Source organism: Pipistrellus kuhlii, unplaced genomic scaffold (assembly GCF_014108245.1).
Source record: "Pipistrellus kuhlii isolate mPipKuh1 unplaced genomic scaffold, mPipKuh1.p scaffold_m20_p_37, whole genome shotgun sequence".
NCBI classification, from domain to species: domain Eukaryota; kingdom Metazoa; phylum Chordata; class Mammalia; order Chiroptera; family Vespertilionidae; genus Pipistrellus; species Pipistrellus kuhlii.
This window is the reverse complement of record NW_023425537.1, coordinates 4,798,613-4,826,174: the sequence shown is the minus strand read 5'-3', so window position 1 is coordinate 4,826,174 and position 27,562 is coordinate 4,798,613. Positions and strand designations below refer to the sequence as shown.

The 27,562-nt window shown below is 36.1% G+C and overlaps 1 protein-coding gene and 1 long non-coding RNA gene across 2 annotated transcripts; one reads left to right on the top strand and one right to left on the bottom strand.

The window, feature by feature from the left end:
* The first annotated feature begins 2,530 nt into the window (after positions 1-2,530).
* On the top strand, positions 2,531-5,218 carry LOC118702199. The gene is made up of 2 exons (XR_004982665.2): positions 2,531-3,746; positions 3,968-5,218. It is a non-coding gene; the product is annotated as an uncharacterized LOC118702199 (long non-coding RNA).
* A 785-nt stretch (positions 5,219-6,003) lies between these two features.
* Positions 6,004-27,008, bottom strand: FBXO47 (F-box protein 47). Its single transcript, XM_036407936.2, has 11 exons — positions 26,888-27,008; positions 24,598-24,803; positions 24,144-24,314; positions 20,370-20,446; positions 18,992-19,069; positions 15,690-15,798; positions 14,549-14,725; positions 13,491-13,637; positions 12,469-12,611; positions 8,333-8,492; positions 6,004-7,504 (listed from the first exon to the last, which is right to left on the bottom strand). Exons 2-11 carry the CDS (start codon positions 24,776-24,778, stop codon positions 7,392-7,394), a joined length of 1,356 nt encoding a protein of 451 aa, XP_036263829.1. The 5' UTR covers positions 24,779-24,803; positions 26,888-27,008; the 3' UTR covers positions 6,004-7,391.
* Between the last annotated feature and the right edge of the window lie 554 nt (positions 27,009-27,562).

The window sequence follows — 27,562 nt, the reverse complement described above, 5'->3', positions numbered from 1 at the left end:
TTAGAATTCTGGCCAAGGAAAAACATTGTTCTAGAAGCTTTTTGTCTTGGCAACAAATTATGTGACCTTCAGTAAGTCATTGAACCTTTCAGGGTTTCATTTTTTTCTGACAAATGGAAGCGATGGACTAGAAAATTGTTAATATCCACTTTGAAGTTCTACAATTCTAGGATGCATCATCTTTGAAAACTACATCTTTGAGAACAGAAATCTTAAAAAAAAACAAAAAACCTTAATAGTTAACAGTAGTCCACTTTCCTGCTCTCCCCAAGTGACATTTTATGACAAAAACTCAACTACAAGACTTTTGGCACATTGTGAGGGGAAAAAATGACTATTTTTTACCCCAAATATATATCAGTGGTCCTTGGCCATGGTGGTTTGTAACAAAAATAGGTAATCTGATAGATACACCAATGCAAAAGCCTGGCCTGACCATTAATACATTCAGAGATGATCTTTTGTTATCTGTGGAGTCCTTGATATGATATTTCCCAGTAAAACATTCCTCTGACTCTTTGGCATAGTTTTGTGTTTGAAACGAAAATTTTCTTCAAATCAAGATAGCAGCTCTAGGTCATTTCCTAGGCAATCAGGGAAGTGTTAGTATTTTGGAGGGGTCCAAGTAACAGTTAATTATGTGGTATAATCTTCATGGTATAGTCTCTAATCAAGCTCGCTCTGAAGTTTTTCATGAGATCAAGGCTCTTCAGTCTGAATCCACAGAAAGTTGAAGTGACTAATCAATTCAGTGAAAACAATCCGCCGATTTTCAGTTATACAACAGTGATATATACCACTGGCACCGGGCACAATCTAAGGACAGAAAGATTATCCATATTTTCAGTTACTTGTGAAATAATTACATTTTGGAAGAAATGTTATGACTTTGTGGGCCGCGCCTGCATGGCCAAGGGGGTGGCTGAAAGGCTCAGAAAAGACAGACAAAAGAATGAAAGCTGCTTCTTGGTGGGATGGGGCTTTCTGAGAGACAGCGCCAACTCCCACCAGCCGAGTCTTTATTTTATAGCAGATGCCACGAGGCAAAGTAAGGGCGTGGTCAAGATGTTTACAGCATTCTCGTGGGTTTTGATCTTACTCCATTACAAGCACCTGATCAGGCTTTGTTTACCTGCAGCCTCTAGCACTCAGGCACGTGGGCCACGTGTTTGGACCACAGGTTCACGCTGACAACCACAGCTGCTGGCTATCATTGTGCAGGGAGGCTCTGCCCTCCACGCTGGGACTTGCACGTGGCCATGAGAGGACTGTGCCCTCTGATCAGTCCAAGGCTTGACCCTGTCCAAACGCTGTAGCTGCACCCAACTTTATGCTTATATCCATCCTATAATAATGCCAGTTTATAACAGTGTTTTACAGTGTTTATCATTTTGATAATTTAAAAATTTTTTCATATTTAAACTTTTTGTATATTAAAACACTGGAAAACATTGCTTCTGTAATATAAGGTTGTGTTTGGTTTTAAACCTCATCTAAGGATATTCTTCCATTAAATTTTTAGAGAAAGTGGAAGAGAGAGGGAAAGACAAGAGAAATATTGATATGAGACAAACACATCGATTGGTTGCCTCTCCTGCTTGAGGCCTGACCAAGCAAGGTACATGCCCTTGACTGGAATCGAACCTGGGACCTTTTGGTCCACAGGCTGATGCTCCATCCACCGGCTAGGTCGGTAATATAAGGTTTTGGATAAATTTTATAAATCTGTGTCATAGGGCAATCATGTCCTAAGAAAGGGGATTATACTTGGCCCACATAAATGCAATAAAAACATCTCTAAATAATTATAGAATACTTGGAAAAAATTAATGTGGCATAATGCTAAGAATTATTATATTAATACCTGCTTTATTGATTAAAAATAAGGGGTTTGTATGGAATAAAGGGTTTGTATGGAAAAGTGATGTATTTTATTTTATGAGCAAGAGGACATATTTTGGGAAATAGTTAAATAATGGAAAGATAAATGTTACTAAGCTAGACTCATCCAAGCAATGAGCTCTGAGTATATGGAATCAAATCCAAACTTTCAGAGTTTGAAGCTTAGCATGACATTAATTTGTTAACTTTCAGAAAATGTTTGCTTATAAAAGGCTTATAATAAGCATTCAAATTTCAAAATCCCTTGAGTATCATTTTAATTTAAATTATTTACAAATAATGGGAATTTCCCTTAATAGAATACTAAAGAATAGTTGAAATAAAAAATTATCTTTGTAAATTATATACTTTGCCTTTACCAACCTCCAAATGTTTGTTACAATGGCCTCTTCTAGTTTTGCTCTCATCTATTTTATTTTTTTTTTTTTATTTTTTTTTTTTTAAATATATTTTATTGATTTTGTACAGAGAGGAAGGGAGAGATAGAGAGTTAGAAACATCGATGAGAGAGAGTCATCGATCAGCTGCCTCCTGCACACCCCCCACCGGGGATATGCCCGCAACCAAGGTACATGCCCTTGACCGGAATCGAACCCGGGACCCTTCAGTCCCCAAGCCGACGCTCTATCCATTGAGCCAAACCGGTCCCGGCATGCTCTCATCTATTTTAAACAAAAATAAAGCAAAGTCATATATAAAGAGAGAAACAGAAAAAGTCATTGACACAACTTCCATTATAAACTCAAACTCACTAAGGAAGACATTTAGAAATAGTTAATAACTTTTTGTTCTTAAAAAAACACTGCAATATCTTGTAGTCATGGGAAATAACAGGTAATACACAATACTTAATTACATATTTTGTTTTTTGAAATTAGTATTAAACTAATTGTAGCATATCCATTTTAGCAGGAATTAAAATATTAATTGGTTGGGGATTTGGTATCTGAAATAGATAACAGAACAGTATAGAATACTGTTGTAGTTACAGATTATTATACAACTTAGGAATTGTTGCTAGTAAATGAAATTAATTTATATACTATAATATTAAGCATACATATACATAAATATATAGCTAATTAAACATTATTTTATGTTAAGGCATTTTATATTTTGATCATGGCAGAGCTTTAATAAATAAAAGCTTAAATAAAAATAAGTTCCTCAAAAAGAAATAATTTAAAGAAATTTATACATTCAATGACTTGCATAATGACAAACTGGACAACTTAGAAATGTTTCTAATTTTATTTTTATTTTATTAATATAAATAACAAAATAAATAAAAGTTAACAAATATTAAATATTTACGTATCAAAGACATTTTACCATAAACACAATACTTTAAAAATAATAATCATACTTTTTAGTTTGTGCACCTTGAAGCTATGATCTTAGAATATCTATAAGCATTTGTTTTATTTTGTTTTTAACTTAAAAGGCTTTCAAAGGTTAAACTAAGCTTGTTTTTTTAGTCTAATTACGAAGAGTTTTCTGGAGTTATATTTTCTTTCTTGATGAAAAAAAAGTATTCTTAGTCAGTCCTTTGGCACTTTTTTGTAACCTAGGAAAGACTGCCCAAAACAACTATTTTTGGGCTGGTAATGTTTCTTAGTCTAGTAATGTTTCAATAAACCAAGGAGCTATGTCCACAGACTGGTTTCTGACAGGGTTCACAGCTGCCTGTAGTGGAATTGGTAAAGAAGTTACATTGCTAGCAAGGTATCCAATAACATGAGGCTTTTACAGCAGCTTTGTATTTTTATCCTTCACAATATTTATTGACATAAACATTTCTAATCATATAATTCAGTACTATTCACTTAAAGAAGTTAACTCAGGTCGAAACCGGTTTGGCTCAGTGGCAGAGCGTCGGTCTGCGGTCTGAAAGGTCCCAGGTTCGATTCCGGTCAAGGGCATGTGCATTGGCAGTAGGGGGTGTGCAAGAGGCAGCTGGTCAATGTTTCTCTCTCACCGACATTTCTAGCTCTCTATTTCTCTCCCTTCCTCTCTGGAAAAAATCAATAAAAAATATTTAAAAAAAAAAAAGAAGTTAACTCAGGTAATAGCCACACGAAGAGATTAATAGTTGTTTTTTGCTGACATAAGATGGTTCCTCCACTTGTACCTTTTCTACTGGGCACATCACACTTGCTCTAAATTCCAAAGGTGAAAAATTATCATGGCAATAAAATCTTTGTTATTAACAAAACAACTGGGAGCATGAATTAAGCTATCAGAGATGGGAAAGGTGTGAAATAGGTGCCTATTGTTCATGCCATGGGAGAGCAGCCTTAAACTCTTCAAAGCCAGAAAGGCTTCCCAGGTACAGTAATTTACTGCCGGATCGTGAAAACAACAAAGTTGAGGAGTCAGAAGGGCATGAGAAGGAATTATCCAAAAAAGTATTAAGAAGATATTTTTTTAGCCAACCTGATATGCTCCGGGGTTGAGCACCGACCCAGGAACCAAGTGGTCACTGGTCATATGCCTGGGTTGCTGGGCTTGATCCCCAGTGGAGTGCATGCAGGAGGCAGCCGATTGATGATGTTCCTCTCTCACCCATGTTTCTATCTCTCTATCCCTCTCCCTTCCTCTCTCTCTAACAAAATCAATAAAGATATATTTAAAAAAAAGATGTTTTATGGTTTCATAAAGTACAGAGTATTTATCACAAGAAATAAACTTTAAATTAGTGTCTAAGAAATGTAGTACCATTAGTTTGTTATTAGTACTATTATGGTATGTGTGTGTGTGTGTGTTTAGAAACAATAGTAAAGTTCAATGTAATGCTGTCATTGAGCTTTTTGGGCTTGCCTTCTAGTCGAAGTAAAAATCATCCTACAAATAGAAGTCAAAGAATTCTGAGGAAATCACTATGAAAAGGAAAAAAAAGAGCTAGAAGCCCAGGTTAATCTTCTAATTCATAAAAAGGTACAGAATAAATGAATGATTTGAATTGTTAGTATTGTTATTATGACTATTCTAGAGTCAGCTAGGAGTGAACAATCTAACATTCTTAGGCTATTCATTTTGCACATGCTCGGTTTTTGTGGCAATATGATTGCATATACCATAACTTAAATATCAATATTAATGATAATATGCTTTCACAATTTAGGCTCCCACTTCAAAATTTGATATCACACTTTATTCCTAATGACGAATATATTCAGCAAAAAAACTGGACTGCTGTCCAGCTGGGTTCGGGCTTCATTCACCCTTTAGAAAGATAACCACCATCAACTCTAATTGTATAGATTTACTGCAGCCTGGTTTCTCTGTTACAATAAAATTACTGTCGACCCAAAAAGTAAAAAAAAAACACAACAATAATAATAATAATAATAATAATAATAATAAAAACCACACTGGATTGCTGAATTGAGGAAACTGCAAATTTTATCTCAAAAGTTATTTTTATTTATTAATAATTGAATGAAGAATTTTTCAATTTACTTTTTATTGGTAGCAAGATGATATCATTTACCTATTATACCCAAAGAATGAATCAGATTTTTTACGTCCCAAATTTCTCAGGATGGTGAGATAATGATCTCACAAGTATCGAGAATAATGCAATAATGTGTTTTTCAAATTTTACAGCAGCAGTCATGTCAAGTATATGAGATTCAAAATCCAGGTAAAAAACTTTTAAATTAAGCCATTCTTCTTTTGTAAATTTCTGAAAATAACTATTGTAGAGACTTAGGTAATTCAAGGAACACAAGGAAACTTCACAATGCCAAATTGCTTCTCTAAGAGAATGAAACTTAACATCTATGTAATAAACTTTAAAATATTCACTATGTTAAATTTTTTACTTTCTTTCCTTCATTCCCTCCCTCCCCCAATAATCTAATGGAGTATATTCTCAACTTGGAATTACTAATATTTTGATAAGTAAATGGTTAGGTTTTCCAAAGCATGTAAGAGAAAAAGAGTGAGAGAGAAAACAAAAAGCTAATTAAAATGTTTTGTACTCTGGTATCTGCCAACTTTTAATCTTCATAATTTAGTGGTGAACTGGAAGGAAGAAAATGAAATTGAGAGGAAGAAAATGAAACTAGGATAAAAGCAAGGACTTGTTTTTCCCCCCATAAATATGCAAAGGCTAACCTCTGGAGAAATAATTCCTGCAACCGATGGAATTACAGTTGGACAATCCATCAAAGAAAGGCAGTTAGTTTCTGACCATCCAAGGTTAAGTGCTTATGCTACTGAAATTTAGTAAAATCTTGTTATAAAAATTTACATTTCCTCCACAAATTTCACTCTTCCTCAATCTTATTAAATCTCTTACTGAGCCCCACTTGCCAAATACTTGAAAATTTTACACTATTTCTATCCTACTTCTGCAGGTAATTTCTATATCGTCTAGTTGTTTCTTCCCTTTATCAGGTCAAGAGGTGATTTAAATTAAGGGCTTGGAAAAAGAGAGCCGGTGTCTGAAAAGTTGAGTGGGAAAAGTTGTGTTCACCCGAGGAGAAGAATTGGAAAATCCAGGAGGGCTCCAGCGTTATGTCAGCCTCATTAGGCGCTATTATTTTCTACTTTAATAGTAAAAGTGATGCTAGTCAGACTGAAATAGCCCTGGAGCTTCTTAGAATTCATTTATTTGAGTGAAGAAAAATCCCACTCCTGGGTTGCTTTTACATCCATGCTTCCAGTTTCTTCAAGTTCTACTCTTTAAGATAGGGAGAAAAGCTTTAGGAAGAAGTGCAAATTATTTGTGCATATTGTGCTGGCATCAGAATATTTTCTTTCATTTTATATTTTCCCTTATTTGCAACATTTTACTCTAATCCCCAGAAAATAAAATATGATTTGTATTAAAACACTATATACCCCTCTCTTTATAGACTTTTTATATGATTTATAATATATATATATATTTGTCTATATGTACATATATAAATATTTATGGATATGTATATACATATACACACATACTTTCTTTGGTTTTGATCTGTTAGTTTATACAAAAAATGAACAAAATATAATGGTCTTTATAACTATATGCCAACAAGGTGGTTTAAAATGTGATTTATATCTGCACATTCCAAAACATCATATTGCAAACCTTCATAAAACATTCTAGGCTATGTCTACACAATCTAAGCACAGTGAACAGATACATACTAAATTTGGGTCTGCTCAACTACAAAACAAAATTTTCTCTTGCTTCAAAGTCTCATACATACAGTCTGGTTGGCCCCAGACTCTTGGACACTAAATTTTGGTGTTAGGTTTATAAAGTCTGGAGAGAAACAGCTTGTTTTCTAGAATAATCTCAATATATTCTTGGGTTTGCCTATAATTTTTATATTAATAATATAAGCAGTTGCCACTAAAATGCTGTGCAACTTTAGAATTACTTGGGTCATAAAAAGTTCCCTGGGCGCTCTTTTTTGATTGTGGAAAGGAGCATTCTTCTCATCGTTAGTTCAGTGAGGTAGTCTCTAAATGCACGGCTTTCTGAGTATTTAGGTAGCGATAGAATTGATGGTCAAATACAGGACCTCCTTATGGAAATTAGCTTGAGCATGCACAAGATGGAACAAATTCAAAAAGATTCTGTCCTCTTCATCTCGATCTCCTATATGCCATACACAAGAATGGACAGTTGGGGGAAAATGACAGTAAAGTTTTAAATATATGATCTATTTAAAACATAAGATGTCCCAATTTTTTCTAATATACGTAGCAGAAGACTAGTTATTGATCTTAATCAGATGTTAACCATTGAGATCATGGAATTCTATAACAGCACTAACTTAGAAGTCTGAGAAAAGGATGCTGGTCCATGTTACTTTCAACTTTATGACTGAGGGTAAGTCAGATAACTATCTACCGATAAGCTTTAGTTTTCTCATCTGTAAAATAGGGTTAATTATCATGTTGTCTACCTAATAAAACTGTAAAAAATGTACATTAAAACTATACAAATACAGGATATTATTGTGATGAGTATGATGGTTGATTAGTGAACAAGTTAAAATTGTTTCCCTTTATCAGGTCAAGAGGTGATTTAAATTGAGGGCTTGGAAAAAGAGAGCCGGTGTCTGAAAAGTTGAGTGGGAAAAGTTGTGTGTTCACCCGAGGAGGAGAATTGGAAAATCCAGGAGGGCTCCAGCGTTATGTCAGCCTCATTAGCCCTTAATTTAAATCACCTCTTGACCTGATAAAGGGAAATCGGATCCTATCAGAGCAGACTCTTTGACTTTGTCTTCCATTAAAACTAATATCAGATTTAAAAAAGTGACAAGACCAGAAACTAAATATATCCCATGGAAAAGCAAACAAAAAATGTCTACTCCTTCTATTGTTGGTTTAGAAATAAAAGTCTACACAGAATTATTCCTGTCTCAAGTGGAGACTAGAATGCATTTATTCACTCCTGCGCACCATCTACATGCATACTCACCAGACATAATTGACTGCAGCATTTCCATTATAATACATGCAAATGCATTTGCCACATTCTGCAGGAAGCTGGTTTTTTCAACTGAGGTACTAAAGACTTTACAGACTTTTTGCATCATTTTAACTGCCCAGTCCATGCAGTATAGTTCTTTCTCGCACACCTGATTTAGACATACAAAGCATTATGGAATATCTTCATTTAAAGAAAGCTATAAAATTTGAAAATTGTATTAACTATGATGGTTTATAATTTTATATAATTTATTTATTACACATGGCATTATATATATTTATATATATATTTATTATATATATATTTATTTATATATATATTTATTTATTTATTTATTAGTCCTCACATGAGGATATTTTTCCATTGATTTTTAGGGAGACTGGAAGAGAGAGAGAAAGACAGAGAAACATCGATGTGAGAGGAACACATTGATTAGTTGCCTCCTGCACTCCCTGACCAGGGCCCAGGCCAGGGAGGAGCCTGCAACCAAGGTATGTGGCCTTGATCAGAATCAAACCCAGGACCCTTTGGTCCACAGGCCGATTCTCTATCCCCTAAGCCAAACTGGCTAGGGCAATTTAGTTTACATTTTCAATTTAGTTTACATTTAACATTTTTCTGTATTAGTTTCAGATGTACAGCATAGTGGTTAGAAAATCATGTACTCACTGATCCCATACATAGTTATCATGATACTATTTTTAAAAAATATATATTTTTATTTATTTTTTTACAGAGAGGAAGGGAGATAGTTAGAAACATTTATGAGAGAGAGTCATCGATCAGCTGCCTCTTGCACACCCCCTAGGGGGGACGTGCCCAGAACCAAGGTACATGCCCTTGACCGGAATCGAACCTGGGACCCCTCAATCTGCAGGCCGATGCTCTATCCACTGAGCCAAACCGGTTTCGGCTATCATGATATTATTGACTGTATTCCCTATGTTATAGTTTACATATCTGTTACTGTTCTGTAACTACCAATTTGTACTTCTTAATCTCTTTAATCTTTTTTTACCCAGACGAACTGTCAGTCTGACTCTGTATCTTATTATAGAATATTAATGTAAGAATTAATATAAAAAACAATTGTTATTTTTATGGACAACAGACTTCTGCCCTTTCACTCATGCAATAGATATTGATGGAGCACATGCTAAGAGGTGGAAATATGATAAGCCATAAAGACAGGGCTTCTATTTTGAAGGAGTCTAATCAGGGTGACAGACAAACAAGAAATTTCAATAGGCAAGAGAACTCTATAGTATTATCAACTTTTTATCTTGGAAGTTGTAGGAAATATTTATCTTTCTATTGTTTAAAAGATAAATATTTAAAGGAAAGACTACATGTTAATAGTTAAAACTGAAAGAAAAAGGTTTATTATTAACATTCTAAATGGCCATTTTAACATATAGCTAAATAATATGCAGCATGAAAATAAACTTTATAGTAGTATCACTAAACAATATTAATCTGATAGGAAAGATGTATTCTACTTATGTGTAAGGAATGGTACAAGGCACTATGAAAAGCATGTGACATAGTCCTGGATATCAAAGAATTTGCAATCTGTTTTGGGAGATAACTTACCACTATAAGTAAATGAAGATAAAGAGAAGACAAATCTGAGGCAATTTAGGGAAAATTAATGATCAGAGTTGAGATGATAATCAGGGAAGGCTTTCTGGAAGGCTTCTTCACCCAGTGACTCCCTCTCCATTCTGTTTGCTATGGTGCTGTCAGAGTGACCTATGATATTAAGAACTCGAAGCTGATCACCTCACTCCCCTCCCTAAAACTTTTCAGCAGCTCCCTATTAGAGGATGTGTTCAAGCTCCACAGAAAGTCTACCAGCCCTTCATTACCTAGCCTCTCCCTTTCTGTCTGATCACGCTTCCTCCTCTTCCTCTTCCTTACATTTTACCCTTCAGAAATAATACTGAGCTACTTACAGTCCTGTGAATATAGCCATGCAATTCTCTTCCCCTCTCTTTTGGAGAAAGTGTGTTTAATTATTAAAATAAATATTTATATTGAAATTACTTTAGTAGCTTTATTCACACTTTAAAAAGAGCCACAGAGGTTTCATTCATGTTTTAAGCAGTTGAGTTGGTAATAACCCTGTCTCCACTTCATAGGAAATGAATTACTTCAATTCTTCCTCACAACAGCCAACTTGAGGATTACTCCATTGCTTGTGAAGCATTGGTTGAGCTGGCATCTGCGATGGTAGCCAAATAGTGATTTGCCCTCTCTGCCTTGTGAACTTCTATTCATTTTTAAAAATAAATTTGGTTTGAGAAAGCCCTCACTATGCTCTACTCTCACCCATATTGGCTCCTCTTTGCTACCTCTGATTGTATCTTTCTGCATATATAGTTTTGCACTTACCTCACTGAATTTATTTATATATACCTTAATATCACTTAAAACACTATAAACAGCTTTCTGTCAGAGAACTGTTTTATGAATTTCCATAACCTAGAATCTCACATAGTGTGGCCTGTAGTAAAATCTCAATTTTTATTAAATGAATATTAAATATATTTTAAATGTTTTGTTTTGAAAACATTTTAACTATAGAAAGTAGAGAGAATAGTATAATGAATCCCGTGTATCCACTTTCCAGCTTACCAATCTTGTTTCACCTTTACCTCCATTCCCTACCATATCCTCTCCCTGCTGCCCATTGGTTATTCTGAAGCAAATCAAATAGAGTACTATATTTTTTATTTTTTAATTTCATTTAATTGATTTCAGAGAGGAAGGGAGAGGGAGAGAGAGGAACATCAATGATGAGAGAGAATCATGGATCGGCTGCCTCCTGCACACCACCCATCAGGGATGGAGCCACAACCCAGGCCTGTGCCCTGACCAGGAATCCAACTCGGGAGCCCTCAGTCCGCAGGCTGATGCTCTATCCACTGAGCAACACTGGACAGGGCAAGTACTTTATTTTTTAATAGAATTTTTGAAAAAAGAATATAACTTGGCAGAGCTGTATGATGACAATCTAGACATGAATTAGGGAGAGGTTAATACAGAGAATAACTCCAAGTATGATAGTTTATTACTATTACTATTTTTTTTCCTTTTTTTAAGAGCTATTTTTATTTTTATTTTATTGATTTATTCACAGAGAGGAAGAGAGAGGGATAGAGAGCTAGAAACATTGATGAGAATCATCGATCAGCTGCCTCTTGCACACCCCCTACTGGGGATGTGCCCGCAACCAGGTACATGCCCTTGCCCGGAATCGAACCCGGGACCTTTCAGTCCGCAGGCCGACGCTCTATCCACTGAGCCAAACCGGTCCCGGCACTATTTACCGTATTTTTCGGACCATAAGACGCACTTTTTTCCCCCCCAGAAGTGGGGGGAAAAAGTCCCTGCGTCTTATGGTCCAAATATATCCTACACATATACTTTTAAAAAAAAAGTTTTTTTACTTGCCCGGCTCTGTGTGGTCTGTGTGTGCTTGCCCAGCTCTAAAATGGTTCTAAATGCTGCTGTTTACTTTACAGGGTTGATTACATGTGTTTATGACTGTGATGTTGGGTTTTAATGCACATAAAATATTTTAGGACACTATTTGTTTCAGAATCTTTTTTTCTTCATTTCCCTTCTCTAAAAACTGGTGCGTCTTATGGTCCAAAAAATACGGTATTTTTTGTTAATCCTCACCCAAGGATATTTTTCCATTGATTTTTTTTTTTTTAGAGTGGAAAGGAGGAAGGGAGGAGATGGAGGGAGAGAGAAGGACATATGAGAGAGAGAGAGAGAGAGAGAAAATATGAGATATATGAGAGAGATACATCGATCTGATCAGTTGACTCTAGCCCTTGCCCCAACTGGGGCCGGGAATTAACCTACAATCCAGGTACTTGCCCTTGACGTGGGAAATGGAACCTGAGACCCTCTGGTACTCGGGACGATGCTCCACACTGGCCAGGGCTGTTACATGTATTTTAAATTTTTATAAGTATATATTATAAGATATATACCTATATACTTATTCTTTCAAAATGTTTTGTACATATTTCAGTTCCTTCAGGGCAGCTTCTTGGCAGGTCAACTATAATGTTAAACAACTTGTTAGAGAAAACTTATTTTTTACTTACCAAAGCCAAAAAGACTATCAGTCTTGCCAGTTCAGCGGTCCGTCCATTCACAGCTTTACTAGCCATGAAAGTGAAACAGATGTCGTTCCCACTTAGGATTAGGAGACGTGCATTATTTTCTAGAAGCCACTCCCGAGGAACCACTTTTATTAGAGAAAGAACAGTTACTATGAGAAATTGCACAATAGCTATAGTAAACATCATTAATTACATGCACTATTATATCACTTCTTTGGAAATATAATTATTGCCAAGGGAAAAGCTCAGAAAAAATGCTTTAGTTTCTTAATTCCAGCATTTAACTGGAGGCAGAGATTACTGCCATGTCATGGCAGCTCTTACACATGTACTAGTAATATAGTCAAAGCATTTTTCCTACAGATAGATCAATAAACAAGGTGGCTTAATCACATGAAAGGAAAGAACTCTTGAAAACTTCAGAATCTAAAGAATTATGCATAAATGGGAAAAATTGTTTCACTTCTGCCATACCAAGAGAGGGATTCTTCTGCCGAAACCGGTTTGGCTCAGTGGATGGAGCGTCGGCCTGTAGACTCAGGGGTCCCAGGTTCGATTCTGGTCAGGGGCACGTACCTTGGTTGCAGGCACATCCCCAGTAGGGGTGTGCAGGAGGCAGCTGATCAATGTTTCTCTCTCATTGATGTTTCTGGCTCTCTATCCCTCTCTCTTCTTCTCTGGAAAAAAATCAATAAAAAATATATTTAAAAAAATATATTTACGCAGCCAAGGAAGGTGTTTTTGAGAACTTGCAAAATGGGAATAATTAAATTATGAAGCTTTCAAATAATATTGGTAACAAAAATATACCTATTACATTCACAATTGAAGAAAAGTAAGTTGATTATATCCAGTCTCTTCAAAAAATGCCTAATTCTTTAAATATTTTAAAGCATTTAATGATAGACAAGTCACTTGTTACCTGTAGAATTACCATTATAATTTTATAACTGTATTCTAACAACAAATTTCTGTTACTCTGTGTGATAAATATGTTATTTTACCTGATAGTTCATCTATAAGACTGATAACATCATCTGCTGTCCACTCTTTGATGCCTGTGTCATATAGTAATTTAATGGCATCAGCCAGGCCTTTCAGACTAGATTCATCTGTAGGTTCTTCTATCATTTTCTGCCAAACCACTTGTCCTGAATGATAATTGAAACAAAAATTAGGTTATGACAGAATAGTTGACTTTGTGATAAAGACTTCATGGATTATTTAAAAAGGAAATTGGATTGCATAATGGAATTCATTACTTATATGTGCTATTTTCATAATGAAAGTCAATTCTGATAACAGTATAAATTTGAATGTCTCTAACTGATGTGATGAAGCATAGCCATAATAGCTAAATGAAGTAAAAAAAAAAAAAAAAAAAAAAAAAAAAAAAAAGAAGTTTCACCAGGCAGAATAGTGCTTTTAGTAAAAAGATAATACTATTCTGATAACAAAAATTGGAACAGATAATGTAATTTTACTGAAATAAAATAAAATCTGAAAAAGAGAACATGCTTATTTGAGTATCAAAACATATCAAAACAGAGTTGTCCAGTTGATTTTTTATTTAGCAACAAACATATATTTTTTATTGATTTTCACAGAGAGGAAGGGAGAAGGATAGAGAGTTAGAAACATTGAAGGGAGAGAAACATCAGTCAGCTGCCTCTTGCACACCTCCTACTGGGGATGTGCCCGCAACCAAGGTACATGCCCTTGACCAGAATCAAACCTGAGAACTTTCAGTCCGCAGGCCGACACTGTCCACTGAGCCAAACCAGTTAGGGCAACAAACATAGTCTTGAATTAAGATAATGTTTAAAAATGAAAAGCCGCTATTTTAGGTAAACCAGAGATGATAGGAATATATTTGGTAATGGCCTGCAGGGAACAATTTCTGTCTTGAAGCTTAAGCTATGCACAAGTTAATGTATAAATCCATGAAATCATGAAATATTTTAGGAATGATGAAACTGAACAAGTACAAAAAGATATGCTTCCTAAAGTAAAAGTAATTAACCAGTTTTATAACATATATTGCTAAAAAATAAATGCTCACCATCTTGAGGAGATATTGGTCCAAAGATGATATATAGTAGTCTTGCCTGATTCACCATTGGCCATGGTTTTAATATACGTGTCAACCAAAAAGCAGAATCACTTCTATGTGTCCAGTGATCAAACAGGACATTCCTACAGAACAGTCTGATCCTTAACTCTAGTTTTCGGGAATTTCCTATGAACACAAAAGGCTTGTAAGTCATTCTTCCTAGAAAGGTTTATGTGCATAATAAATAAGTCAAATTTATTATTATACAATTGTTAATATACTAAAAGCATTAATTCACTTTCCTCTGTAAAATTTTTAGATTATTAAGGGATTGTTTTTAAAAAGTTTTATTGAGATATGATTTACATTGCATACAATTCACCCATTTAAAGTGTACAATTCAATGGTTTTTAGTATACTCACAGATATGTGCAGCTATCACCAAGTGAATTTTAGAATATTTGAGCATCTCAAAAAAGAAATTCTGCTCTTTTAGTTACCACTCCCAGCCCCAAGTAACCAATAATTTATTACTTGTCTATATAAATTTTCCTATTCTGGGATTTCATATGAAGTCATATAGTTCGTGGTCTTTTGTGACTAGATCCTTTCACTTAGCATAATGGCTTGAAGGTTCATTCATGTTATGGCATGTATCTAGCTTAAGTAATAAAATATTATTAATACAGTTGAAGCCATCTGAGTACTTCTCTTTCTCTAATCACATGCCACTTGAGCCTCACTATCCAATTCAGTGTTTATCATTCTCTTATATTTCTTTGTTGTTTAACTATAAATAGATATCACAATTTATTTATTTTTTATATTTTATTAATTTTTTACAGAGAGGAAGGGAGAAGGATAACGAGCTAGAAACATCGATGAGAGAGATACATCGACTAGCTGCCTCCTGCACATCCCCCACCAAGGATGTGCCTGCAACCACTGTACATGCCCTTGACTGGAATCGAACCTGGGACCCTTCAGTCTGCAGGCTGACACTCTATCCACCGAGCCAAACCAGTTTCCGCCACAATTTATTTTTAAATATCCTTTTGAACTGTGCTTTTTTTTTCTTTTTCTTTTTCTTTTCTTTTCTTTTTTTTCTATTTTAACTTCTGTATGTTATTTCTGAATTTTGATTCTTTACCTGGTTTGCTGAAGACAATGGTCTGCATTTTGCGGGAGAGATCAGTCAGCTCACATAAAAAGTTAAAAACACGATGGCATTCGAGTTCATCCCAACCTGCTGTTAAGGTCTGAGGATAATAAAATAAATGAAACATTGCAGATGTTTAGAACACAAATCAAAACATAAGTCACTATTGCCTAATGAGCATATAACTGTCATAGCATATGATCCAGGTGATGTGTAATTTTTATCCACTATGGAACAATTGACATTAATAAGACATTTTATATAAAAATAGGAATACTCCCAATCCAGTTTCTTTTTCATTGTAAAGGGTGTATGTTTTCAGAGAACTTCTAAATGATACTGAATCTTGAACTCTGACAGTATGAATAAGTATGAGGAAAATAGCAAAGGCCCAAACCCTCGAACGCAACTTTAGACATCTGACTATAAACAGTCTAAAACTGTGGCTTAATTTTAGACTACAGTAGAACCCCTTTGACTCCCTCTAGCTATCATTTATGAAATTGCTTACAAAGGATAATGATTTCATTTTAATGTGACAATTATGAACATTTATGACATTTGGATGTGAACAAGCAAAAAAAATTTTATTAGAGCAAAATTTAATAATTATTTTTTAGCAAATCCAAATGTATAGTTAAATATCTATGGAAAGGAAATTTAAATGGTATGTCACTATATAGTTGACCCTTGAACAAAACACTTATAATGTGCAGGTCCACCTTATGCATTTTTTTTTCCAGTACTAAATATAATACCTGTAGCGTTTTCAATATGAGGTTGGGAGTAAATAGATATGGAGAGCTGACTGAATGCATTGATCTATGTCATTATATATAGGGGACTTGAACATCCATGGCTTTGGTATCTGTGTAGAGTCCTGGAACCAATCCCCCTAGAATACCAAGAGACAACTTAAATTTTGGGGGAGTTAAAGTTATACACAGATTTTCAACATGTGTAGGTTGGTGCCCCTAATGCTTGTATTGTTCAAGGGTAAACGGTAATTAGATTTTGAAGATTTCTTAAAATAGTTGACCTAGCCGAAACTGGTTTAGCTCAGTGGATAGAGTGTTGGTCTGTGGACTAACGGGTCCCAGGTTCGATTCTGGTCAAGGGCATGTACATTGGTTGCAGGCACATCCCTGGTGGGGGATGTGCAGGAGGCAGCTAATCGATTTTCCTCTCTCATAGATGTTTCTAGCTTTCTATCCCTCTCCCTTCCTCTCTGTAAAAAATCAATAAAATATATTTTAAAAAAAATAGTTGACCTGGATTTCAGTAGTATATAAATTAATCTATTATCTCTGGAAGGACATATAAGAAACTGCTAACATTGGTTAATTCTCTTGAAGGGCACTCAGTGGACAAGGGACAGGTCTTGGAGGGAGAGTTACTTTTTACTTTATACCTTTTTATTTTATATTAGAGGCCTGATGCACAAAATGCATGCACTCGGAGTGGGGGTTCCTCAGCTTGGCCTGCTCCCTCTCACAGTTCAGGAGTCCTCAGGGGATGTTCAACTGCTGCGGAGGCAGGAGAGGCTCCTGTCACCACTGCTGCATTTGCCAGCCATAAGTCTGGCTTCTGGCTGAGCAGTACTCCCCATGAGAGCTTACGACTACCAGGGGGCAGTTCCTGGGTCAAGTGTCTGTCCCTGGTGGTCAGTGCACATTATAGCGACTGGTTGTTCCACCGTTCAGTCGATTTGCATATTAGCCTTTTATTATATAGGATAAATACATGTGCTCACATTACCTGCTCTCTAAAAGAAGAAAGAAAGGGAAAAAAATCTATCTTGAAAGAAGGCTAGTAGAAGGGTCTACCCAGGGATCAGAAGGTGGCTGTCAGGCTGGGACATTAGCAAGATTGTTGTAAGACTGTAGTAAACCTCATAAGGTTATTGTAAGTTTTAAAAGTTAGCACATGTAGCCGGGACCGGTTTGGCTCAGTGGATAGAGCGTCAGCCTGTGGACTGAAATGTCCCGGGTTCGATTCCGGGCAAGGGCGTGTACCTTGGTTGTGGGCACGTCCCCAGTAGGGGGTGTGCAAGAGGCAGATGATCGATGATTCTTCTCTCTCATTGATGTTTCTAACTCTCTATCCCTCTCTCTTCCTCCCTGTGAAAAATCAATAAAATATATTTAAAAAAAAAGAACTGGAAAAAAAAAAGTTAGCACATGTAAATTGCTTAGAATAATATAATATATTAATATATTATTTATGATAATATATTATTAATATCGAATAACATTACATTATGTTATTATCTTTTTTGTTTACAATAAAAGTTTAATCAAGCCCAGGAAGTGTGGCTCAGCAGTTGAGTTTCAACAAAATATTTTTAAAATCATACCACTGATTTTTTCTCTCTAGCTTTACTGAGATATTACTAACATGTAAATTAAAGGCATACACTGTAGTAATTTTATATATGTACGTATTGCAAAATGGTTACAAGGAAGTTAGTTACATCTATCACCTCCTTAGTTACAATTTTTTCATACATTTTATTTCTAAAATCATATCTTAAATAACTAACCCAAGACTTAAAACTCATTACACACACATACATACACACCTCACACTATTTCTAGTCTTTTTTTTTAAAATATATATTTTATTGTTTTTTTACAGAGAGGAAGAGAGAGGGACAGAGAGTTAGAAACATTGATGAGAATCATCATAGGTCAGCTGCCGCTTGCACACCCCCCACCGGGGATGTGCCCGCAACCAAGGTACATGCCCTTGACCAGAATCGAACCCGGGACCTTTTGGTCCACAGGCCAACACTCTATCCACTGAGCCAACCCGGTTTCGGCTATTTCTAGTCTTTACAACGATGGCTAAAACATTGAGAACATTGGTATAGAGCAAGTAAATATTAAACATTTCTTACCAGTGAGAAATCCTAGAAGAAAATTTGAGGCGGCAAACTTTATTAGACTAATAGGTCAAATTTTTACAATTTTATTTAGTTTTTTATTTTATTTTAATATACTTTTATTGATTTCAGAGAAGAGAGAGAGGAGAAACTTCAAGGATGAGAGAGAATCATTGGTCGGCTGCCTCCTGCACTCCCCCACTGGGGATCCCTTGACTGGAATCAAACCTGGGACCCTTCAGTCCATAGGCCGATGCTCTATCCATTGAGTCAAACCAGCTAGGGCTATTTTATTCTTTTTTAAAAATTATTATTACCACCTTTATTTTCCCATGGAACAATGGATTACATGCTCTACTTGTCAATAGTTCAAAACATTCATTTTCTCATTTCATTAAAAAAAAAGTACCTGTAAAAGCCTGCCATAACATGATAATCCTGAACACTGCATAGGAGCTGCACAGCCACTGAATTTAAAACAGGGAACCTGTAAAGAGAACAAGTATTCATTTCTCCTTTTCAATGGAGAATGATTTGACAGTCAAATTTAATGGAAATGTAAACATTTTTCCAGTATTAACTGAAAATAACTAAAACATTGACATTGATTAGCATTATTATATAGGTGGGGATTATGAAGGAAATATATTAAAAAAAAGGCTGCCTTCAAGGTGCTCACAATTTATTTAGGAGATAAGATATACACATGTGAGGTTACTTTAATGATTTAAGGTTAGAATATGTAAAAATGGCAAAATGACCAAAAAAGTACTATGTCGGTTATTATGAAAGCAAAGAAATGAAAATTTTGGGAATGATCAGAAAAGCTTATGAAGGATATGAAACAAGCAATGTCTTAAAGTAGGATTCAGACATAACAAATGGAAAAAACTGATGAGAGAAACAATAAGGGAAAAATTGTGTAGAGGTAGGAATAAAAAAAGGTTATTTGGGAATAAAAATATGATCAACTTAACTAGACTCAAAGTAATAGGAAGTACAGTTGCATGTCAGGGAGAACCTTAAATACCAACTATGGCCTTTGGACCTTATCTTGCTGAAATTGAGTAGCCACTGAAAGATTTTTAGCAAGAAAATTAACTTGATGAAAGTGATGCTTTAGAAAAAATAACCTTGCTTCACTGTCTTGGAGACTGAAAGAATGGATGCTAGAAAGGTTATCTGGGAAGCTGCTATAATAATATAGATCTGAATTCAATGCAAATATGGACATGAAAAAAGCTACTGCATGAGAAATAGTTTGCATACTACTGAGTATAGAACTGAGCCATCAGTGTTTGTATGTGTGTTTGGGTTTGAATAGTAAAACTCATTTTCTTAAAGAGATTATAATACATTGATACACATTTGCAAGTCATAAATGATCATAAAAGGGTTATTTTATATATTAAAATACTTTCCTATGTTTTTGTATATTTTAACATTCAGAAATTACTTCTTCTTAATAAAATATCTAAATCACCAGTTTAAAATAGCCTCATGATTCCCATGTGGGATAAAAATACTTTTATATTCTGATAAACCTAATAACCTTAAGTGATGTATTAAATTATATAAAAATTATTTTACTATAAGTAAAAGATTACTACATTTTGGTGTTTTATTATCTTTGAGTGCTTGGTAAAGTATTAGATTATCAATTAATTTTTTAGTACTAATTCATGAAGTTTTACTAATTAAGAATAGAACTTAAATGAGTATAAGAAGACAATAAAATATCTTTACTGAAATCAAGATTGTGAACTAATTCAGAAGTATAATCTTACTTCTGCGAGTATCTTGTGAATGTACTTTAGTCTCTCCTTTGTGGGTAGCAGCAATGTACATCTTTTAAATAGTAAACCTGAGAAAGTAAAACAAACACATGAAAAAACAGTGACAACAATTTAAAAAATCTATAAAGCACTGCATAATGTTTCCTGAAAATTAAGTATGTATACCAGTGAACTGTGAGCTGATAGATTTTTTTAAAGAGGAAACTTGGGAGGAAGGGTATAAAACATTTATATGTTGAAAACTAAGTGACTCTGATGTCTCCCTAAGAGGCACTAACATAAAATCTTATAAAATATTATGAAATTGATACTATAGGACAGATCTGGAAATGTTTAAAATTATTTAGATTTTAAGTTGGTCCGAAGGTTGTGGGTTATTGTTAAGCTGATTAAAATTATTTAGATTTTAAAAGATACAAGACAAAAAATACACTAGGAAACTTTATATTGTCTTAATTCCATAGAAAACATATTCCAATATCTCTTGAAATCAACCTCATGTCCACAAAGGAAAATGTTTTGAATTGTAAAACATGGAAAAATGGGAAAAGAGATTTTGTATTCTTTTTGGAAAAAACAATTAAAGTCATAAGTCCTTAAAATTTCAGAGAGTTGAAGTCATTTTTGCTCACAAAAAATATCCAATTTGGATGAATATCTATTTCTTCCTTCAAAGATACCCTTTTATGGTGTTTGCATGTTAAGAATGTATAGAATTTTGTGTTTAGATATTTAAAAATGAAAAAAAAAAGCTCTTCAATTTCCAAGAGAGGTCTGTAACTTCAGTTACAGGGACAGGAAGTGAATGATTCGTTCCCTCGAACTTTGAGTGGTCTGTTTTCCTAAAATGGCAATGCATTGCTAACATTCCTATGAGGGCAAATATCCTCAAATTAAAAATAAGATATATGGAAGAAAAATATATGCCTGAATATCATGGCTCTGTTCAGTTTTTACTTTCTCTGCTTAGTATTTTAAAATAATATAATTACTACTTTATGTAATTCTGTAGACTATATGAGAATATAATTTATTTTTAGAAGTTGCTATGTTTGGATAACACATGACCAGAATTGAGTTTTAAACATAAACCCTCCCTACTTTTTTTTTTTTTTTTTTTTTTTTTTAATATATATTTTTTATTGATTTTGTACAGAGAGGAAGGGAGAGAGATAGAGAGTTAGAAACATCGATGAGAGAGAGTCATCGATCAGCTGCCTCCTGCACACCCCCTACTGGGGATATGCCCGCAACCAAGGTACATGCCATTGACCGGAACCGAACCCGGGTCCCTTCAGTCCCCAAGCCGACGCTCTATCCATTGAGCTAAACCGGTCCGGCAAAACCCTCCCTACTTTTGTACATAAAAAGACATTTTCAGTGTTTGGTTTTTAGGCTGAGTTCTTTTCCTTTCATGTTTTGGCATTCAGTCCCAAGGTATATAATAGCTAGGGAATTGCAAGCTATAATTAATGTTGGTTGCCTTTTCTAATGTAAAACTGCTATTTTTAAGGGTTGCAATTCACCATATAAACCAATACAGGCTGACATTAAAAACACACACACACACACAAAACACAAGTGCTCTGCTATATCCTTTGGAGACCAACTTCTTTAATTTCTTCCCACTAAAATAATCAGATGTAATGTTCTTTCCCCACTGGCCATCTGCTCTGTTTTATATGAAGAAGCAAATTAAAATTTATAATATTCAAAGAGCAGGATTCTGAAAATGTTACATTAAAGTCTGAAAATAAGAACAGATCAGATAGAAATAGTAACATGAGAAAATGGCAAGTACATCAAACATTTATCTAAAGAATTAGTCAGAAGCCAGATATCTGCATCAAAATTAAATATAAGGTTACAATCATTGCATGACTAAAACTGTTTTAAAAATTTAGCTCTTAAGATCAATACACACTTGTATTTAAAAAAAAATTTTTTTTTACTGATTTTTTACAGAGAGAAAGGGAGAAGAATAGAGAGTTAGAAACATCAATCAGCTGCCTCCTGCACACCCTGCACCGGGGATGTGCCCGCAACCAAGGTACATGCCCTTGACTGGAATTGAACCTGGGACCTTTCAGTCCGCAAGCCAAGGCTCTATCCACTGAGCCAAACCGGTTTCGGCCACATTTGTATTTTTAAAAAATATATATTTTTATTGATTTCAAAGACAAAGGGAGAGGGGGGAGAGAGAGAGAGAGAGAGAGAGAGAGAGAGAGAGAGAGAGAGAGAGAGAGAGAGAGAGAGAGAGAGAGAGAGAAACATCAATATGAGAGAGAATCATTGAATCAGCTGCCTCCTGCAGGTCCTCTACTGGGGATCCAGCCCACAACCCACACATGTGCGCTTGACTGGAATCAAACCCAGAACCCTTCAGTCCACAGGCTGACATTCTATCCACTGCGACAAACAGTGGATAAATTTGTATTTTTAACTGACTTATCCATATAATTGTCTTAATGCTTTGTTTGTTTACTAGGGGTGTCGAACTCAATCAGAGAAGGGGCCAAAATCTAAAATCCAGCCTAAATCGAGGGCCGAATGGTTTACTGAACAGTCATAAACTGTCATTGTGATGGAAACGCAGCGGAGTGCAGTGATGACAGCGCGGTGCGGGCCACATTGCAAGGCCTGGCGGGACGGATTTGGCCCGCGGGCCTTGTGTTTGACACATGTGGTTTAAGCAATTGAGCCTTGGTCAGGGAAAAAGTTCTTTTCAGATCAAAACCAAGAATAAGCTCATTACCTAACCAAGTACCACTTTCTCGGCAACTAATGATGCTTGAAAAAAGGTATTTACAATAACAAGTAGCAAAAAGTAACTACATATTGTTACACACTTGACTAAGCCTAATCATAAAAACTGAAGCCAATAACACTGTAATAAAATCATATACTTTTCATTTAGTCTTGTTAAATATACCTGCCAAATACAGTTTTATTTATTAATACATCTATATAGTGTTATTTTATTATCTTAAAGCTAGACATCCTTGGGCTACTAAAACATAATATTCATTAACTCGTCTGTATACTTTTATTTAAATCTTAAGATCACTTTGATATTTGGTTTTATTGCCATGCTTTGGTTGATTATAAAGTGACTTCATAATTAAGATGTTGTCATTAAGTAAGTAAAAAATAGAATTTTATTTTAGCACTCTTAGGAAAAATAAAATCAATAAAGAGAGTGAAAGACAAATGAATACAAATCAAGGGAAAAAAGATTATGTAAATTTCCTTTGGTAATATTAATTTAATCATGACATAATGACGTATTAGTAAAATCTACAATGCTTAAAAACAGAAAGCCATTGTTTCCGATAAGAGAGTAAAAGAATAAGTGATCTTCCACCATAAAGTGTTTAGATTTCTTTTCTATTTTAAGGACCAGATTATGGTTGAAAGGGAAAAGAGGTATAAAGATAAAACTCATTAGATCCACAGGAAATAAAATATAATATACATCAATTTCCTCAACCGGTAAGCCACCTGGAAAAAAAATCAGAGGTGACACTGTATCCACAGGAAATCATAAGGGCTGACACTTCACATGGAAGTGCATTCTCTTCTCTTTAGAAGTTAGTGTAAGGGACTGCTGCTTTAAGGGAAAGTCCTCACATTGAGGAGTAAAAGCATCATAGAAACGGGCACCAATTAGGAAATATTCCCTTTCTCAGGAGTTGCACAGAAATGTATAATAAAATCCCACTAAGTATAGTTCTTTACTTGTTACAATTCTATGACACAAATTACCTAGAGATCTGTAGTGTTCCAACAGAGCAGAGTCTTGTCTCTTGCCAGGCAGCTCAAGGTGATGAAAGTCCTGTAGTAAAAGTCTTTTGCTTCCTGATGAGGTTGAGATATAATTAATAATGTGCTGGCTGACTGTTTTGGACACCATGCTTAGCATGCTGATATCCTTCACTACCAAAGGAAAAATATACATATATATATGAATGCCTCAAATTCAGGAACATTACTGTTAGTACAGTATACTAATTTATAAGTTTGCTCATTAATAATAATATTAAATAATAGTAAACGTAAAGAGGAAAAGTTTAAGTATTGTACTTTCTCATTGTATCTCTTACCTAACAATGATGAAACTTCGGAAAATAAACTTAATGTGAATACTATTAATTCCAGCAGGGCTAAAGATGACAAACTAGTTCTTGGGGAAAATAAAAATATAGTCCCCAAACCTCACCTGATAAATATCTTAAGATTATTTGGAATATTTCCAATGGCAAGGCTTTAAAGTTTCCAAGTCCTGATAAGGGCTGAGAATCTGAGTCCAGGGTGTTGGAAACATGGCTGGATCGACGACTACTACGTCTATATTTCTGGTTGGGAATCAAAGTGAAACTGCTATTTACTCTAGATGCCATCCTTTTCTTATCTTGTGAATTTACCCTGGTTAGAAAAAACAAAGTACAAGAGACAAAGAAGAAATTATAGTGATGAAGAGCTATTGTTTTCTTTAATGAAGAGGTTGATATTTTGATGGGAAATAGTGGTCTCTATATTTACAAAGCTTTTTAATATGGTGTCCAATTTATGGAGTTCCCACAAGTAATCATTACAGCATATGAAATATTTATAAATTTTCTCTAGCAAAATATTCTAGATAATGAGTCTTAGTAGAAAATGAGAATATATTTGGATGAAATATAGGCTAATACGCAAAAATTTTAAAAAAGACTCAACACAAAAGGAACCTATATAACAAATTCAACACATTCAATTTCTGTCAGTATGTTGCTTTTATAATCTTTACATTAAAAAGTCAAAATATTGATGTAGGTTTAAACTTTTGCAGTAATGTTTTTCTATTTCTTTAAAAATGAGTACTGACATCTTTTGTTAGAAAGAATAAAAACAGAGAGATAAAAAGTAGAGGCAAAAGCTTAGAGTTTTTAAAGTTCTCCTAGCTCTAAGAGACTCAGAAGGTTGCCTTCCCATGAGCAATGACATGCTGTGTAAATACATACACAAGCAGTGAAATTAGTCTTATAAAATTAATGAGACAAATGAATAACAATGTCCCCTCAATTTCACTTTTGGTTAATTACAGTTACCCATCAGCCTCAGGAAGGGCCTGCACAACCTGATTTCAAAATGAGCATTTCTTAGAGGGACCTAAAATCGCTGATATCTACTTATACTCAATAATAACTGAAAACAAACCAACAACCACTCATCACACACAGTGACTGTCACGATGGCTCCCATTCAGAAAAAAAAACATGGTCTTTTACAGACAGACTGGTAACCACAACTCCAGGCTAAAGCCCCTTGTTTCCAAGGTAACAGCCAAAGCGCTTCGCCCGTTGCACGTATCCCCGGCCAAAATGCTTTTTCTCCTTTGGCCAGAAAACCGCAGAAATCACATTGTTACTTATTCCACTTAGAAGGTAACACACATCAACCTCAAAGCAGTTACAAATCTGAACACGTGACCAGGGAGCTCAGGGCTTCGTGCAAAGCAGAGAACCTCCCCGAGGCCAGGCCGGGCGGCCATGGCCACCGAAACCCGCAGATAGCACCACCCACAGCCACCGCGATGGTGCACTGAGCGTGTGCACCGCCCAGACGTTTACAAACCAAATCCGAAAGATTCGATTTGCTTACAAACGCTTTGGTTTATATCATTCCAGAACTATATATGTGTGTGTGTGTGTGTGTGTGTGTGTGTGTGTGTGTGTATACATATTTTATGACAAAAATAAAGGGGTGGTGGGGATTACTCTTTTGCAATCTTTTTAAAATTGTACTTAAAATGGCCATTTCTCCCCATGCCAATACATGGACTTCCACAAGGACTGAATTTAAGGGCTGCATGTAAATTGCAAGTGGGAGAATCCATTTATTTCACCCCCGAGGTGGGTTTTCCCCCTCACGGTGGGCATTTTAAAGCAGGAACCCCTATTCTCCATACAAATCCTGAGGAACCGGTCAGAGGGCCTGGGGTGGGCGCTTCTGAGGCCGCGACGCAGGGATGTGTGGCCACCAACGACATATTTATGTGCCTACAGCCCCCGTGTCCCCGCGGGGTCAACGCACGACGCCCAGATGCTTTTAAAACGAAAGCCTCTTTTTTTTTTTTTTTACAATTTATTTTCCTCTCAGGCTTTTCTGGAAAAATTGACGAGGTGTCCTCCCCAAGTATGGCTGGTTTCCCGCCGCCCCTCTGGGGCCCGGGAGCCACAGCCCCAAAGAGGAGCCGCCCCGGCCGCCCCCCGCAGCCCCGCCGCCGGCTCCGCCGCGAGAGGAAGGCGGCGAGCGCCCTCTGGGAGGAGCCCGGCCTCCTTTCCCGGGACGTCGCCCTCAGCCATTCGCCGGGGTGTCCATTCCGTTCGAACCCCGGAAAACCTTCCGAGGAGACCCACCCTCTCTCCCCGGGGACTCGCCCCACACCTCCAGCGGGTCCCCCCCTTCGCTCCATCCACGAGGAAAACCACCTCAAGAAAATACGGGGCAAACAAATCTCTTTTTACCACAGATTTGGACAGTTTTCCGCCTAAAGAATCACAGGAGGATGGGATTTAGTCGTTTTGCCCCACCCTCCTCAACTTAGAGTTTTTTAAGAAAAAAAAAATCTCAAGACTTTCCGGCCGGCGCGCTGCGCTGCCGCCTCCTCCCAGGAGCCCCGGTGGCCTCGAGGGGACTTTAGAATCCTCCCAGGAGCCCCAGCGGGAGGGAGGCCCCGCCCCTCATGAATATTAATGAGCGCGCCTCCCATAGTGTCCTCCTATGTCTTGAATAATTAACGAGGGTGAGAGGGCCCTGGAGCCGGAACCCGGAACCCGGAATCCGGAACCCGGGGCCCCAGCCGTCCTCTGCTCCCAGCGGAAGACCGGAAGGGACGGAGCCGTTAGAATCCGGGACGGGGCTGGGACGAAGGAAGTGCCCCAACTTGGTGAGCCGTCCACCTGCCCTCCACCACTTCCTTCCCTTTCAAACTAGTTTTGAGTCCTTTTTTTTTTTTTTTTAAATTTTCCCCGCCCCGCCCCAATAGGGTAAGTTGTAGGAGCTGTCACCAGAATTTCTGCGGGGGAAAACCTCCAAACGTTCCTTTTTGAAACCCACCTGGGGGCCTAGCATCGGAGGAAGATGAGTGCCTCCAGCCTCTCAAGGTGGAGTCCACGGCACATCTTTCAGGCTTGGCCCTC

Coding starts and splice junctions, on each gene's coding strand:
- FBXO47 (XM_036407936.2), bottom strand. CDS start 24,778: ATGGCATCTAGAGTAAATAGCAGTTTCACTTTGATTCCCAACCAGAAA. Junction 14,726..15,689: donor CATTGTCTTCAGCAAACCAG/GTAAAGAATCAA, acceptor TTGTGTTCATAG/GAAATTCCCGAAAACTAGAG. Junction 7,505..8,332: donor GCTGCAGTCAATTATGTCTG/GTGAGTATGCAT, acceptor TATGGCATATAG/GAGATCGAGATGAAGAGGAC.